This window comes from Macadamia integrifolia, chromosome 1 (genome assembly GCF_013358625.1).
Source record: "Macadamia integrifolia cultivar HAES 741 chromosome 1, SCU_Mint_v3, whole genome shotgun sequence".
NCBI classification, from domain to species: domain Eukaryota; kingdom Viridiplantae; phylum Streptophyta; class Magnoliopsida; order Proteales; family Proteaceae; genus Macadamia; species Macadamia integrifolia.
Window position 1 is genome coordinate 5,401,949 of NC_056557.1, and position 17,970 is coordinate 5,419,918.

General features: G+C 36.3%; 1 protein-coding gene across 1 annotated transcript; it reads left to right on the forward strand.

The window, feature by feature from the left end:
* The first annotated feature begins 627 nt into the window (after positions 1 to 627).
* Positions 628 to 15,019, forward strand: LOC122073871 (protein AAR2 homolog). Its single transcript, XM_042638550.1, has 11 exons — positions 628 to 728; positions 5,563 to 5,620; positions 6,360 to 6,419; positions 8,507 to 8,636; positions 9,108 to 9,331; positions 10,693 to 10,785; positions 10,881 to 11,012; positions 13,304 to 13,444; positions 14,010 to 14,066; positions 14,206 to 14,301; positions 14,394 to 15,019. Exons 1-11 carry the CDS (start codon positions 646 to 648, stop codon positions 14,451 to 14,453), a joined length of 1,134 nt encoding a protein of 377 aa, XP_042494484.1. The 5' UTR covers positions 628 to 645; the 3' UTR covers positions 14,454 to 15,019.
* Positions 15,020 to 17,970: the final 2,951 nt, after the last annotated feature.

The window sequence follows — 17,970 nt, forward strand, 5'->3', positions numbered from 1 at the left end:
TTGAGATCTGGTCTTTCACCCCCCCCTGACCAGGCTTTTGTGGATATTGCTAGAATTTGGTCCTAGTGTGGATAATAGTATCAAGGTAAAACTTGATTTTGTTGTCTGCTGTAGATGTATTCCTCCTACGCAATCCCATTAGTGCTGTAATTGCGATGCCTAGTCACCAAATGGTTTTCTCATTAGTTTCCAAGAGATCACTTACCAAGGGGGATTCTTCTTTAGCAATTTAATTCTCGTTGCTCAGGGTGCGCTTGGAGGTTGTTGTGAGATCTCATAGATGCTTATCTCTTGCGTTTTTCTTCATTTGAGAGAATACAGTTCTCTGATTGTTTTGATGAAATAGTGGAACAAGTGATCACAAGGGATGATGCATATGCGTATGCCAATCCTGTTATGTTGTCTTCAGAATTTTCTCTTTTTGTATCCTTTTGGAATCCCTATTTGGGTTGGAAACATTCTTGTACTGGTCTCTCCTTTTATCCTCTTCAATAAAGCGCTTTGATATGGAGAAAAGAAAACCTGTTTCTGTTGGATCTGCAATTCTACGCATGGTTGCATTGTAATACTTTTCCCTTTTCCTCCATGTTTGTTATAAGTTATCCAATCTTGGAAAGCTACACCATTCTTTTATATTTCTTGCAGATGTTCTCTGTGGGGCCCGTCTTTAAGGGTATAAAGATGATCCCTCCTGGACCTCATTTTGTATATTATAGCTCCTCAAACAGGTTAGTTTGATTCATTTGTCTTTCTTTCGAGGTGTGTCTCTGTGCAGTTATTCCATGACAACAAGCAGAAAGCTGTTCCATTTATGTGCTTGTAGTTGTATGTGCATTTGATTACTGATGATCTGTAATGTACTTACGTTACAACATGATGCAGTTGTATCATTAATCCCGTATGGAGGCCTATATCCAAGCTTGGGAGGCTCATAAGGTGTTGGTGGTAGTTCAGTGGGATGAAATTGACCTATATTATAGGTTTGGATTTTTTTTAATAATAATAATAATAATAATAATAATATTGTTATTATTATTATTATTATTATTATTATTATTATTATTATTATTATTATTATTATTATTATTATTATTATTATTGCGGTTTTATTGTAAAGGGCCTAATTTATAAGCCATATTTAGTGGGGCTAAAGTTAGTACGCGAGATCAAGGATTAAAGTATCGGTATCAGTCGTCGTATTGGTCAATCAAAATTAAGATACGTATCGGAGAGTATCGTATCGTATCGGAGATACGCTAAAGATACACACATAAATGGATAGGGAACACATTTTATACACTTTTGCATAAAAAAAAAAGTTAAAAAAAGCTATATATAACATGTAGAATGCATAAATACTTAAGTAGAGGGTATCGTATTGATAGACAAATATATTGAGTTGAAAATGTTCAAAATGATGAGGTTTGAGTTTCTTACAGTTTTTTCTTTCGTCATGCCACCTTCTTTATTTTTGAGAAAAATCAAAATTTTTCATGGAAGTTGTAGAACACTTGTTTTTACATAACATATAAAAAATCTAAACATTTTTAACCATTGAGCATGAGTAGATCTAAGAAATTTGAAAAAAATTGAAACCCTCATTTTCTCTTGAAAAAAGTGTGTAAATCCTTATAAATCCAATGATTTCATGTAATAATGATGCAGAAAATGTGATTCTAAGTATGATGAACCTTAGATTTGTAAAAAAAACTTGAAAATCTAAGGTTAAAGTTGAAAAAAGTGAGTAAAGATTCAATAACTTACTATTCAAGACTTTCAACTTGCAAGTTCAAGGTTCTTCTTGGACTATGTTTTTCTCCTTCTTTGAACCATTCACTTCCACAATGTTTCTTTCAATCTACCATTTGAGTCTCCAAAAAGGTGTGTGAATCAAAGGGGAAGAAAGGAGAAATATAGAAAACTGTTGGTGAGAGTTTGAAGTGTTTGTTTCAAACAACAAAAGGCACATTCACACTTAAGTAGCCGTATCGTACCGTATCGGTTCGATACAGTCGATAAGTACCGATACGGTACCGATACTCACGGGAATTTTCATGTTTTCAAAAGTTCGTATCGTAGAGTATCGTGCGTATCAGTACGGCACGATATGGTACTACTGATACACAAAAGAGGGCCCAAAATTCCCTGTAGTGTATCGGTATGTATCGTGTTGATGCCTACCGATACCGATACATATCGGCTGATACGGCACGATACGCACCTATACTTAAAACCATGCGCGGGATTGATGTTAAGTATTAGAGTTAGATTAGAATATTTTATAACTAGATAGAGTTTTGTTTTAAGTTTATTTATTTTATTGAGTGTGCAAGTGTGATTAGAAGTCCTTTTATGAGTCAATATAGGAATTTTAGAAGATCTTTATATATCTAATGGACTGCCATCAATTAAGAATGATTTGAGTACAGAATATGAGTGTTTTTTAAGAGTTTTGGTGTTGTTGAGCAATGCATACAGGCAAGGATCAATATCTCGGTTTCGGACCTAGTTTCGGTCAGAGGCCCAAACTTGAGACGTGCCGGATCTTGTTTTGAAGTTTTGACATTGGGTTTCAGTTCGGCCAGCCCTAAAACTGAGGCAACTCGGAAATTTTTGTCAGTTTCAACTGAGATTTTGTTCCATGCATACCGGGTTGGTATCCCAAGCCTGATTTCTTTTATTCGCTTCTCCTCTCTTCTTCTACAAGTTTCTCTCTTCTTTCTCCCACAAAGATCAATCTCATCTCTCTTTCCTCCCCTTCCATCGATCTGATTTCTTCCCTTTACAACATAGTTACTTCCTTTATCTCAAATGTAATCGCAGATTTGGTCATTGGGCCTGCTTGCATTTGCGATCCATAATCTGGTTTTTCATGCTGCATAAATTGGTATCAGTGCCAAACCTGGCCATGGATACCTACATTTTTCAATACCAGAATTCATTTGCCTAACAGAAAAAAACTGCAATTTTACTCGTAGATGATGGGCAAAGTGACAATTTAATTTTGAGGCATGTGGTGGAGATGTTATTAAAGACAAACAAGATCATTATTGAATCTGAAGATGATGTCTTCTTTAAATTCGCAATTTCCAGTATTATGATGGTGCTTAATGCGGAGTGTTTGATTCTTTTGAGCGCAGTATTAAAGTGGGAAGAGAGTGGTTGGAAGCACAAATGATCATTAATAGTGACAAAAATTTATGCACTTTACAGCCTTCTCACATGTGCTAGATATTTATTCTTTGAGGATTGATTGATGAAATATCCTCAAAATCAAAGGTGTCAGTACCAGCAATGCAGCCACAAAAAGAGCCGAAAGAGTCAACACCCAAGAAAGACCACTTTGATGTGGGACAATAAGTAACGGTAAAAGGGAACATAATGATCTTTCTGGGTGAAGTAACAACAGACTCTACTACAGTAACATGTGTTCTACATATTGAATTTTATATATTCCACATATTTCAAGGCACAAGTGCAACATCGAAGCTTCATATTTTGGATTTTGTTCGAGTTACAGATAAGGAGTTGCAAGCACCTATTAAGTGTTCTTATTCCTCCCATTGTACAAAACTCGAGGAAAAAAAAATTTGAATCGAGGGGGAATTGTTGCAATAGCATTAGGCATTAGTCCCATATGGAGGCCTTTATCCAAGCTTGGGAAGCTCATAAGGTGTTGGTGGTAGTCCAATGGGCTGAAATTGACCTTTGGGTAGTTATATTATAGGTTGGGCCTTCTTTTTTTTTTTTTTTTTTTTTTTTTTTTTTTTTTTTCAATTTTATGGGCCTAATTTATAAGCCCATAAAGTTGGGTGGGGGAAATAAAGTTAGTACATGGGATTAGTAGTTAAATGTTTGAGTTAGATTAGAATACTTAATAGCTAGATAGAGTTCTATTTCAAGTTTATTTACTTTATTGAGTGTGTAAGTGTGATTAAGAGTCGTTTTATGAGACAATTTAAGAATTTTAGGAGGTCTTTGTATATATAATACACCCTGTCAAGCAAGGATGATTTGAGTAAAGAATGTGAGTTCTTTTTAAGAGTTTTAGTGTTGTGAGCAGTGCATACGGGATTGATATCCCAAACCTGATATCTTCTCTTCTCTTCTCCTCTCTTCTCCTCTCTTCTAGGGGTCGTAGCTTGTAGCAATGGCAAAGGGCTCTTTCCACCTGCGCAGTGGTGTGGGTTCAAGTCCTGGGAACCAGCCTCTCCGTAAAGGGGGTAAGGCTGTCTAACCTGTATACCCTCCCAGAACCCTGCTTAAGTGCGGGAAGCCTTTGTGCATTGGGTAACGGCCTTTTTTTCTTTTCTTCTCTCTTCTTCCTCCCAAGAAGATCTTTCTCTCTCTCTTCCTTCCCTTTCTATCGATCTGATTTCTTCCCTTAACAGCACAGTTACTCCCTTTATGTCAAGTCTGATCACAAATTTGATCATTGGGCCTACTTACATTTGAAATCCATAATCTGGATTCTTAGACTGCATTACAAGAGCTCTCACTTTCTCTTTCTCAATGATGAGCATCTTGAACTTATAAAGAATTGATAAAAGGTGCAAGGCTAGGATAGTAGAATGCTAGTTAATTATTTTTTTCAGCCTGCAGAAATGTATGTAATAGTCAGAGTGGAAATTCTTGGGTTTCTGTGATCAGACATCAACCATCAATCCTTTCCCCAAGAAGGATACATGTTTGTTATTAAGGATGATCCTTTTTTAAGTTAACAAAATTTATTAAAAGGAAAACTGACTACATGATTCCCTTCTATTATTATTTTTGTACATGGTTTTAAATTCGAATCATGTTTGTTTACCATTGGTAGAGTTTCAATTATTTCAGCCTTTGGGCTTTACCATCTTGTAGAATTTTGTGTAACTATCATTAGTCCCCCCCCCCCCTTTTTTTTTCTTGTTGGGGGGGGCAGGGTTGGGTTGGGTTCGAATCCATTAGCTGATTTTGGATCTCTCAATTTTCGAGCAGCTTAACAACTGCCTCTTTGTCAATTAAAACTCTTCATATATCTATATATATATATATATATAAGTATTTACCTTAATCAGGCCGAAAGCATTAACCTGAGTGTTATTTTTAGATGCCATAGTTGCTATTGCTAGTATATAGAACATCTCTATAAAGGAGTTTTATAGATTTTCTGGTTAAAAAGTTATAAATAACAGCATGTTTACAGTACCAGCATTTTATAAATAACATTTAGTTGCAAGGAGAAGTTTCCTTGGAGGAGATACTCAGCTTATCACTGGGGTGTTGATTTAGCTGCAGTTTTTAATGTCAGCATAGAGTGGATCATCCTAGTTCTCTTGCACAGAAAAGTTTCTTCCTCCTGTTATCTTAAATGTGATGTCATTGTATGTTGGAACCTTATTGTATTTCTTTATGTTGGTTTGGTGCTTCTGTGAAGACTTCTCTCCTGTTTTTGCCCCCTTCTTTTTTAACCCCCCCCCCCAAAACCCCAAAAATCTTTTTTTTTTTTTTTCTGTCAATGGCTTCTCTATCTCATGGATGTCAAAGTTGGGTATGCCCTAATATAGATTATTTCCTATGCAGGGATGGCAATGAATTTTCACCTGTAGTTGGCTTTTTTATTGATGCTTGTTCTTCGGGGGTATGTAAACTATTTTATTTCCCCCCCCCCTTTACAACTTCTTCCTCTGTTAAAGTTAGAGTACTGTTGAGACAATTGCACCCATGCAGGATCTCTATTTTGTTTTCTCTGAGTACAACATAACAGACTTTTCTACTAGATTCTTTCTTACGTTTTGCTATTTCCCATTTGCTCTCCTATTTGTATTATCGGATGCCTCTCCCTCTCATGTGTGTGTTTCTGCAATATTGTTTTCCTCTGCAGATGCATCATTGAGGATTCCCATATAAGTTACAATGTGATTCGACATTAAACAATTGTGGAGCTTGAATTTTGCATGAATTTTTGTCACATCAATGTTTTATCTCACCATTAAACATTTGTATTGCGTGAATGTTCAGTGTTCCATTTTAGTATCTTAATGCTATCTACTGTTCCATTGTTCGATGTTATCTTGCTGGTTGATTATGAAACCCTTTAACTGTAGTATTTTAAATCTATCTAGTAGCACTAATATGGATATGTATTGGTCAATATTCAATATGTGGACAGCATAGTTGTCAAGGTGTCGCCTAGGCATTCAAGTGGCTTTGTCTGGACTGGCGCTTCGCTAGGCTCCATGACAACCATGATGGACAGCATGTTCATATGATGTGTTTTTGTTAAAAAAATGAGGCTGTCAATGAATTTATTGTCCTTCCTAAATAGCGACTGATACATCAATTGGTCTAAATTGTCTTCTTTTTCATGACTAAAACAGGTAATTGTTCGTAAATGGCATCAGCAAGAGGAGCGGTTAGTCAAACTCTCAGATGATGAGGTCTGTAATAATTTTATTATCCTGCACATTTTGTGTACAACTGTACATGATGCATGTTTCTGCTATTCCAAAAGCAAATTCATGGCTGATGTACTTTACATAATCATCTTTTCACATTCATCATGTGAGGCTCCAAGTATGCAAGCCTTTAGATGATGCAGGGTTTTGGTTGCATTAGGAAGTATGCTAAGGAATAAAAGAAATGAAATAAATCTTAGTTGTGCCACGGACATATGACTATTGATCGTTGAATGTGGTTATAAACATCGATGGGGTAAATTACAGAATTTGTAAAGATAAAGGCAGGAGAGGGGATGGAGCATTCATGCAATTCTATTTCTATGAAATGAACCTAGAAAGGGTTGATAGCGTTGACCTTTCAAGTGAAGAGCGATTCTTCATGTAACCACAAAATTCTTCATTTTCATCCACTATAAAAAATTGGACTATAATGGGTATATGAAGAACTCTTGAACTACTAGATAATCTATATAAAAATGAAAATCCCACCACAAATTGATACCTTGCCAGTGTTTGCCCAAGGTGTAAATTAATCTATCTTGGTATTGTTAGAAAGGTGAATCAGTATATATCAAAAGAATAAGAAATGGATAAGTTTTGATGACTAACAATAAGAAATGGACAAGTTGTGGTCCATAGTCATCTAATTCGCTGCCTACTCATTTGGCTTCCAAAATGATTTTGTTTCACATAAACTGGCAAAGGGGTTAATGATGAGAGATGTAATATGTGGGATGTCTGTTGACCACCTTTGTAACTTTGTGGGCAATAGACCCAATATGTAACCTTACGATGGATTAGGATTGCGGGAAGGCTAAGAGTGAGTGATATAACTAAGCATACTTTCGAAAGAATTATAGATGATAAGGGGGAGCAAATCAAAGGGACTGCTGTGAAAGAAGTTTCACAGGGCCATTATAATCAGATGAGGTTAAGGATCTCTTTTACAGTTAGGGGGAGAAAGTTAAGTAAACTGTCCAAGGTCATACAAATCATATGGACATGGAAATTTGATGGAAAAGTATTGATGTAGATATGCACCCATGGAGCAGCCCATACCCATCTGGGTATCCAGTGAACGATAAACCGGACCCATATTGAGTCTTTGACCAGTAGGATCTTTTAGGATTTTATTTTTATTCTCCTGCAATCTTTTATTTCGGTAACTTAGGTAGGTGATAGCTACTAGGATTTAGTTTCTAAGTAATTTGAGTTTCCAAATTAGAGTACGTTTCCTTTTAATGTGGGGTTTCTTTTACTATTTAAATGCATGTAATCGTTTAATTAGAAAATAAAATGATGAATTGAGTTTTGAGTGTTGAGAGCCTGAGGCCCTGCAACTCTGAGACTCATCTCAGGGAATTCTTCCCTACCCCTACCGGCCCTCCATCAAGTATATGATTCAATCAAGAAAAATTTCTCTCTTAACATACAAAAGGTGTAATCACAATAGAAATTGATTTTCATTAAAAAATAAAAGAAAAAGAAAATGAAAATAAGAACAATTTTTGTCAGACTGGTTGGCAAGAAAATCAATGTAGTATGAAAACAGCAGCGACGTGGAGGATATTATGATCAAGAATGAATAAGAAAGCTAGAATGAAATGCTTGAACAGATTCTTGCAAACAAATCCAAGAATCACTATTGACCATTTTAGGAACATTAAGACTGAAATAATAGCTAGTAGATCAGAACAGCACAACTGGAAGCATAAAATAGCAATAATTTTCTATGTTTATTGGAATTTGTTTATTCATAGGGGCTTTATTTGCATGGCCTTTCTGCTCTATTGTGATGTTGTTGTATCAGTAGCTTGTATTGTTTTGTAATTATTAAAAAATAAATTAAAATAGCAATCTGCAAGAAAGGTATACAATTCCCTTGCCATGGCTATTCCCAAAGGAACCCATTTAATTTTCTGTATAGATTTTCAAAACTTTCTTTATGATAAACACGTGACTGGTTTCAATCAATTTCTTCTTTTGTTCAATGTTTCTATTTATTTATTTGTTTGATTATTGGTATGTTCACTTTTCTTTTTTGTGGGGTTTAAATCTCCTAATAGGAAGAGAGGTATTCTGCGGCAGTAAAGAAACTGGAGTTTGACCACCAACTGGGGCCTTATGATTTGAACCGCTATGGCGACTGGAAGAGAATTTCAAATTATATCACTAAGGACACCATAAGAAGAATCGGTATCTATTAAGAGTGCTTTTTTTCTTTTCCTTCCCCGTTTTAATCACAATTCAGCAAACAGTGGCACTTACATACTGTATTGCTTACCTATGTTTGTTGGAACTAATTTTTGCAAATCTATTTAATGTCATCTTTTGATTTTGTGCTGTTTCTTACAACATTGAAAACATCAACATAAGAACCCTTTAAAAAAAAAAAAAAATTCCATGAGTCATGAAGACTTGATATTGGCTGGAACGGCTGCCTTGTGAGATTGATTCACAGTTTCTGACCTTGCTCTCCTTTCCAGATCTTTGTCAATGATTCTTTCATTTTAAATATGTATATGGCTTTTAATTTTGGCAAAGCTCCTATCTTTTCAAATCTTGTAGTGTAACATGCTTTCTTTGAACATCAGAGATGTAATTTTTCTTTTTCTGGTAATTAACTTGGAGTAACTTTATATTCTGAATGGTTCATTTGGTTCACAGAACCTATTGGCGGGGAAATTACTGTTGTATCTGAAGCTGGAGTGGTTGACAAGGGTCCTAAGACTGCTGCCGAAAAAGCTTTAGCAGAGCAGTTGCAGAAAAGTAAGTTCTCAATACCTGCTGAAAAGCCCCTCAAGCAGCGATGTTACTACACATCAATTCCCCGTTTTGTCAAGAATAAGAGCATTTCAGGGCAAGAACTTACTTCTTTGAACCATGACAAAGTAATATTCCATACCTTTTTTTCGATCTATTTCAGAGCCACAATGAACTGTTATATTTTGAAAGTTATCTTTGATGAATTTGTTTTTCCCAAAAATGCCAACAACAATGTTTGAATTACTCCTATGTGAAAAGAGAATGATAATATTTGATGGCTTCTACAATTAATCCTCTGCTTGCCTTTCATGCTCCAAAATCTAATTCTTTCTAACTTGGTATACCCTGAATTTTGGAGTTTGTTATGAATGTTCTACTGACCATTTCCTATTTACTGTTTACCGGAACAAGTGCTTGTAATTATGTTGCATTAGGAGAACAGGTCCTGGAATTGGTGCAACTTCTTAGAAAATATGAATGATAAGTGCAATCATTAACTGCCTAAAAGGATTTGTGAGTTTCTATTTCATTGGTGTACAAATTCATTCGCCTGTTGATTGAAGTCTTGTCTACTTATGATCAATCAAGATTTTTTCCTTCGAAGCTTTAATTCTTCAGTTCAGTGATAAAATCCCCAACTAAATGCCTATGGACCTTCGAGGGGATGCAGGGCCGACTCGCAAAGATATGATCACTAGTTTAGAGAGAACTCCTTGCACGTGCTCTCATTGACCCCAGTGCTGGTACAGGAGCCACTCAACCAGGCCACGGTCTCCTGCCCTTCTCTTTATTTTCTGTGGCAAATCTGATCCTGGCTTTTGCCAGCTCTAGTTTTCTCTTATATTCTTTCACTTCCTTTAGTGACATCCAAACCTTGAATCTTGTCTACTCTTCTGTTTCTATTAAGCTCTTCATGATCCTTTGTCGTAATTGTGTTAATCTTTTGTCCTAATTATGTTAAAGTCACAGTATCCAGATTTATGCTGCCAAATAATTCTTGACATGGATTCACCTCTTTGCCCAAGAGCATTCTTCATTCTTTAGTAAGGCGTATATATTAGAATAATAACAATATACTGATATATATAGCAGAAAAAAAATAGATTGACTCGTTTAAATTCTTTTAGTGAGTGATGAATTTGTTAAATTAATTTCATGGAGCATTGCTTCGGGTTGCAGCTTTGTAGTGCAGCAGTATTTGTTGCATCCTGTATTTGATCAGCTTGTCATGTCGCTAGAATATTCTGTTTAGAACACCAATGCTGGTTTTTTAACATGGGTTGGTGGATCCGTTAAGAATTGAACAAATACTTCTGTGTCCTACCAACTATGAACAAATTACTCATTTCTGAAATGTGAGTTCTTGCACTAGTGCGTATATGCAATATGTGGTTTGCTTTTGTTTTCCCTCATTTTTTTATTTCTTCAAATTTAATCTATGGCTCTCATCTGATGTGGGAATTCTCTGGTTGCTTATTTCTGTCAGACGCAGCTGCTAGAAGCAATACTGGCAAAAGATTGTGAAGGTTCAGAAGATTTAATTATTGGGGAACTCCAGTTTGCTTTTATTGCATTTCTGGTATGTTTATATCAATATAACTTGCTTTGATGGGGTCTGATATTATTTGAATCATTAAAAAAAATTGAATTATTAAAACGCATGGAAATGTGCAGATGGGACAGTCACTTGAAGCATTTCTTCAGTGGAAAGCTTTAGTTAGCCTCTTTTTTAGCTGTATAGAAGCAGTAAGTATTGATATATTTCCCCTATTACCTTTCTATCAGAAACCTATACAATTTTATTTTGTCACATTAACCATTTGGTTGCCCATCTCATTACTAAAGAAAACAAAAGTTCATTAGTAAAGGTACACGTGAACGGGAATAGTATTGCAACATGAAACGAATGCTAATTTTGAGATAAACGTTAATCTCATATAAGTAGGTGTGTTAATTTTTTTTTTTTTTTTTTTTTTTAATAAAAAAAAAACAAATGGTTTTTACTATTCTGAGGGGAAGCTGTATGCACTGCCCGCCCACAGGACCTCTTCCCAATATAAAGAGGTATATTCATGTTTTATCTGCTACTTGAACATGCTATTGTGCTACATAGTCGATTGGCACTACATGATCAAGATTACAGAAATGGGGTTAATGTGTCAAAAAGTCCGGGGTCAATTTTCTCCTCCTTCACAGGCATGTCCAAGTGATGCATATAAGCCACTTAATGGGCTTATTTTATTGGAAATAAGCATTGGATTGAGTTATGCATGTGTTGGGCCTTTGATCCCATAGGTTTTCTTTGTAATTGGCCACTTTAATGTGCCTAAAATATAGGAAGTAGGAAAATGGGATTTAATTCATTAGTTAAGTTAGAGTCCTGTTTTGAGTCTATTTCCTTTGTTATTTCAGTTTCGTAGTTAGTTTAGGTTTCCCAATTAGTTAAGGATTGGGCTAGACCTTTCCTTTTTAGTGTTTGAGTTACTTTTGAGTCTTCTATATAAGTTTGTAAGGGGTTGCAGCATTGAACACGAATTTATTAATGAAAAAAAAAAAAAAAAAAAAAAAGATAGCTTATGTTGTTATGCTATGGGATGCAGTTGGGTGAGATGCCCTAAGGTAAGATGCCTAAACCCAAGGGATGAGATGTCCATTCACTAGTTCTTCTTCCCCCTTCTCAACCCTCCATCGCATTCTCTTTCTTTTCTTATTTTCCTTTTATTTGTTTGCTGTGAGGGAGTGTTTGAGAGCTAGAACCAAGCCTATTGGAGGACATCTTCTCTATTCAGCCAGAATTTCAGATCCTGCCTGGGATTAGGATCACTTGTGACCCAATCTTACATTATCAAGTGTCTTGCGGCCCGTGCCTTTTGATGCATATTGGCCGCATATCCCTGCCCAATGTCATGTCTTGTTTATCAACATGAATTTTTTAGGGTACATTAAATCCTAAGGGTAATAATGGATGGCACGTTCCCAGCAATTTACCTAAACTTCTATTGTAGTTTTGATGCCTGATATCCATGTAGTTGCTTTAATAGGGTAGGAAGTGTTATTATGTTTGGCATGATTCATGAAGAATTTTCTGAAGTTTCCCCAAATATTAAGTGATATGGATTGAGAAGGTGATTTTATGTTCTCATCCAAATTGATCCAATTTGACTTCTTCTGTGGACTTATAGTGGCTCGATCTTGACAGTCTCTGATTCAATTTGGTCTACCTCTTCCACTATTATATATTCACATCTCAATCGCTAGCTCAAGCAATGTGGCCTAGGGATAGGAATTTACAGATATTTTTTACTGGGCATTGCTAGACATTAAGGATATTTGAGACCCCAGTTATTAGAGTCTTATGTTTATGACGTGGGGAGATTCTGGTTACTTGTATTTTGATTTGAATTTCTCAACAAATCGAAATGCCTGCTTGGAGATGTTGAGAAACATGACCTTGCAGAAGCTCTTATCTTTTACTACCTGTAACACCATATGATGGAATTGCTTTCCGCCCTACCACCCCTGTTTCTTTTGCTTGTTTTTTGAATAGCTGAATGCATTACAATTATAAATGAACATCACACTTTAAAGGATCAAAGTTATTTAATATTTATTTGAGACAAAACCAGTGAAAGAAATCATTATAATTCATAAATTATAGTGTCAAGTGTGCCTACTCAACCCTTTTACACTATTCTAGTTTATATTCTCTTTACGGTTCATGATTCATGTTCGTGCCGGAGTCTGTTCTTTAGAATGAATTGTAAGAACAAGAGATCACTTTATCTGGTCAAGATCTGTTGGAGCAATATTTTAGTTCCTCTATTTTATGTATAACATGTGAAATGTTTTGGCAGAATTATTGTTATGTGTATTGTGTATGAATTATGATTGATTTGATCATTGCTCAATTACTTGAGCATATGTTTTGGTATCTTTCTGCCATTAACAATGTATCAAAATCCTTCTGCCCTAGCACTCTGCACATACGGCCACTCCTCCCTCACCTCCAAGAAAAAAAACTACAATAGAATTTCATTTTCTTTTTTCTTCCATTCATTTTCTTTCTTCTACAATAACTGACGGCGGATTCTGTGCAGTTTATCAAAGTCTTATACTACCAATTACATTATGGGCTCCAGAAAGACCGTTCAAACACAATAGAGGCAGAAAAGGGTGCAACAGTGCTCTTGGATGAATCATGGCTCTCCACAGAGAGTTTTCTCCATCGTTTTTGCAAGGTTGCTATATGTTGTTACAGCTTAACTCAACTAAGCCTTGTCCCAACTACTTGATGTTAAACATAAAAATCCTGTTCTGCCATTCAACTTTTAATTTTCATTATTTATGCTTAAGGGTTTGGCTATAGGTATTTCCTGAATGCCAGCTGCCAACCTCTGACACTATATTGACATATCTCAGTTTTTTAATGTTTTTCTGGGATAAGCAACCTCAAATATATTATCTGAGCATTTTAATGGACACTGAGGTTTCCCATGTTCTATTAAAAGCATCAAACCAGTTTTTTGAACCATGGAATAATCGTCACGTTTTATTCAAAGGAATTGTCAGAAAGAAAAAAACATTAAATTGTTCAAAGTTCTGGTGGACAAATATTAATTTACCCAGATATCCAAAGCTCGATAATATCACCAATATTTGCATTTGATTTGAAAACCACTACCCCTCCCCCCACCCAACTAACCTGGTCTTTGGTTTGATGTTTATGTTGATAACGTCTTTTTCTAAATATTATTCAATCCACCATAGTTTATTTTAATATCTACTTGGATCATATATTTCCAGGATTTCTTTTCTTTGGTGCTAGAAGCCTCAGTCATTGATGGAGATCTGCTGACATGGGTTTGTATTCTGATCCCCATCTTTCATTCCTAACTCTTGAACCAATTATAGATTGTCATAGCCTTAACTTGACACTGTTACCTGTTCATGGCAACTTAACCATGTGAGGAATTTCTAACCTCCATTTTTGCTATTGTAGACAAGGAAACTGAAAGAACTACTTGAGGGGACACTAGGATGGGAGTTCCATCAGAGCAGTGCAGTGGATGGCATATATGCAGAAGAGGATGATGAGGTCCGTGTATTGCCTACATATACTTATTTAGTAATTTAATTGTGAGATTTTTAACAAAAATGAATTTATCAATTGATTCAACTTGTTCGTAGTTTGCTCCTGTTGTCGAAATATTGGATGACGCAAGTTTTGGTGAAGCTACAGCATCTTAAATAATGGATACCGGCATTAATGTGCCCTGGGAGTTCGTGTCATCTAGTTTCCTCAACAAATGTCTTGTTCAGATGGTTGCCCAGGGAAGCCAATTCCATTGCAGTTCGGTTAGCCAAGGAGATGGAATAGGCAGGACCTTATGATCATTTATCCAATGCTATTGTCGCTTGCTATGCTATATCAGTCTATGCACCATTTTTATGCTTTGGTCCCCTTGTATATTCTCCTCTTTAAGCAAATTTAACTATTCACAAAAAGAAACAGAAACTGAAGCTCTTGAATTTCTGCTTGCACATACACAGAAGATCAATCAGGAATACTATTTGCATAATTTTAGTACTAAGAACCACCTATAGAGTTCAACCAGTTTCCTTTTCTTTTTTTTTCAGCAATGATTTGCCGAGTGACTCAAATGTCTGCCACACGGCAATTTGAATGAGCCCCCATGTTCCCTATTAATTCCCTTGTTAAATTTCAGCCCAAATGGAGTTTGCCTCGTGGCAAAATAAAGATTTTAGTTATCGGTATTGATATGTCGATAATTGTCTCTATCAATTTGTAACCATGATTTTGCTCTTGTATTTTTAGCAAATCGTTTCAGAATTGTATATATTTTTTGAAGTAGAGTGTTCTCCTCTTGGAGCATTGATTTAGTTATCGGTATTGATATCTGTCGATATTGATTCAAATAAATCCAGTGCATAATGCATTGGTTGCAGCCTCTGCTTGTAGAGCAGACGTCAGGTTTGTGGTCTAGGGATCAATTTCTGTCACACGCATCTCTCCCACCCCCCACCTTCTTGTGTGAATAAATCTTATTGGACAGTTCTATAGAATGTATATAACAAAAAAAAAAAGTGTACACTGATAACTTTCACACATGTAGACTGGCGTAAGTTGCGCTCCCCTCCCCTACAAGGAACATTGTCCCATTTTTTGGGCAATAGAATGGTCTCTCATTGCATGGTTGGTACATTGTGTCTATGTCAAGGGCGCAATCAATGAACGCTTTTTTTTTTTTCCATCTTTTTTTGGGACAAGAGAACACTGTCTCCTAAAGTAAATACACATCAACGGGCATAGCCAATGAGAGAGCATGTAAAAACATTTTTAGAGCAAGTTAGCATAGTTTTTCTACACCTATTGTGTCTGAGCTAAGGATGTGAATTTATAATTGAAACCATTTATCAAAACTGAACTGATTCATTTACATTGAAACCATAAAATTATTTAGTAAATGGTGTGGTTATGGTTTTAAATTTTAGGCCGATTAGTTAAATGAGTTGGGTCGGTTTTAACCGTGGAACCCGTTGGTTTCAAATCGAATTAAAATCATTTAAACCATTTAAACCGATCTGATTAATCCGTATAATAATTAAATAAAGAAGGGGCAGTAATCCGTATAACAATTAACAATTAAATTAAGCGTACATCCTGCTTTGGTATGATTTATTGCAATTCAATTCAAGTTTAGGCTTTAGAACATGAACTTATAATCCATATATGTTACTATATTATTATGTTATCATATATGGGGTGTTTTGGCTGAACGATCTGTCATTTTAATATTTTATGCTGTAGAAGACTGGATTTGGATATTGTATGATATTACTTTTAAATGTTTGAGAATGGTCATGCAAAGAAATAGCTCTAGATTATCAAATTAAGACATACCATCATTAATATAGAATCTCTTATTTGTGGTTGTCAATTATTTTTTGATAAGTTTATGATCTTCAATTTAGAGATGATTGCAAGTTATAACAAACCGATTGTGAATCGTTTTACAAACCGTATGGAATAAACCGAAATCGAAACCGTTTAAAACCGTGAAATCGACACCGTTTAGAAACCGTGAAAACCGAAATCGTTTACTAAATGATCACGGTTTCAGAAAGTGGAACCGTTTAGTAAATGGTGTGGTTATGGTTCTAATCAAATAAATGTGAACCGAACCAATCCGATCCACATGGTTTAAACCGAAACTGAACCAATTAACACCCTTTGTCTTAGCACAGGTACATTAGAGGTTAATGTTGTTTTTTTTTTTTTTTTTTTTTAAGTAGATAACAGTCAAGAGGTTTGAACTTGAGATCTCTGAGTGAGCATAGAATTTTTGCACACCACAGCTCATCAACTACGCTAAACAATTGTTTGTAGTAAAGATTTCTAGCGGTGAGGTGCAGTGAGATGTTCTGTGGATAACACCTGGCCTTGCAAAGATAGACGGTGAAGATGTGTATAACCCATTTTCGTTGGCTTCGACCCATCATTTAGCAGGTCTACAAAATGACCCGCCCGGTTTAAGAGGTTTTAACCCTAAAATGGAAAATCGAACCCCCATCCTGTTCGTCCTTCCCTGTCGATCTCCAACATGTCCCTTGTTTCATTAGGTTCCCTATCACCGAAACCCCAACTGCTTGCGTGGCCACGCTTCCAAGAGCCAAGCACTTCACCTCCTCCACCGTATCTACGTAGTAGTTATTCACCGGCGGCGAAAACAAAGACCCACCACTGAGCTTCCATGCCCGACACATTTGCATAGAGATCGAAGTTTCCTGTTGGCTCCTCTGCTCTCGGTTACCTCACCCTCTTATTAAACTCCTTCAGAATCTGTCCATTACCCGGCTCTGCCAAGAAGTTTAATGTGTGCCACTGTTACCCTCTTGATCGATGGCCTAAACGGAGGGTTTGGCCCTCAATTTTACTCCGTCGATGCTAACACTCACCAAATCATGGAGAAGGAGATGTCTGCGGCAGGCTACCGTTATCTGCAACGTCGCCGATGCCGCCGCCCGTAACATGTCCAAAGGAGAATAGAGTTCGATGGCTTGAAAAGAGAAAGAAAAAGGGGCGAACAGAATAGAGGTTCTATCTTTCAATTTAGGGTTAAAACCAGGGTCATTCTGTAGACCCGCTAAATGATGGGTCGACACCTACGAAAATGGGTTACACACATCCTCACCGTTGATATTTGTAAAACCAAGTGTCATGCACAGAACATCTCACCGCACCTCACCGCTAGATGCTCTCACTGCAGATTATGTTTTTTCAACCGGTTTGTGTCTTCCTTTCTTTCTTTCTTTTTGTTTTTTCCAAAGACTATCCTGTTTTTTCACTCATTAGCCTCTTGTGTCGGCTCTGTCCTGGCTATGGACCCTTCAAGCTCTTAGCTCAAGCAAGCTTCTCTACTCTCTAATGGCCCCCACTGTTGACGCTTGGTATCATATATTTATTTGAATTGGCAATGCATGTGAAGAAAGAAGTTGAGCCTGGGCGGTAGTAAATAGTAATCAGAACTGGAACGAACAATTTTGTCATAAATTTTTTGGCGCGCCGAAATCGCTCCTCTGAGCTATTTGGTAAACACTAAAGATGGCTCGAAGGTTTTGTTGCCGCCTTTCTTTGTTTCCGTCTCTACTTTCCATTCAGAAATCATGGTTGACAGCACCAGCAGTTTGGAGGTGAGAACATCTGCCACCGTTATCACAATCACAGAGAACAGTCTCTCTTTTT

Bases quoted from the DNA above. Each gene is read 5' to 3' on its own strand.
- LOC122073871 (XM_042638550.1), top strand. From the start codon at position 646: ATGTTCTCTGTGGGGCCCGTCTTTAAGGGTATAAAGATGATCCCTCCT. The intron at 6,420-8,506 runs GTCTGTAATAAT...ATCTCCTAATAG, and splicing joins TCAAACTCTCAGATGATGAG to GAAGAGAGGTATTCTGCGGC. The intron at 9,332-10,692 runs GTAATATTCCAT...TATTTCTGTCAG, and splicing joins CTTCTTTGAACCATGACAAA to ACGCAGCTGCTAGAAGCAAT.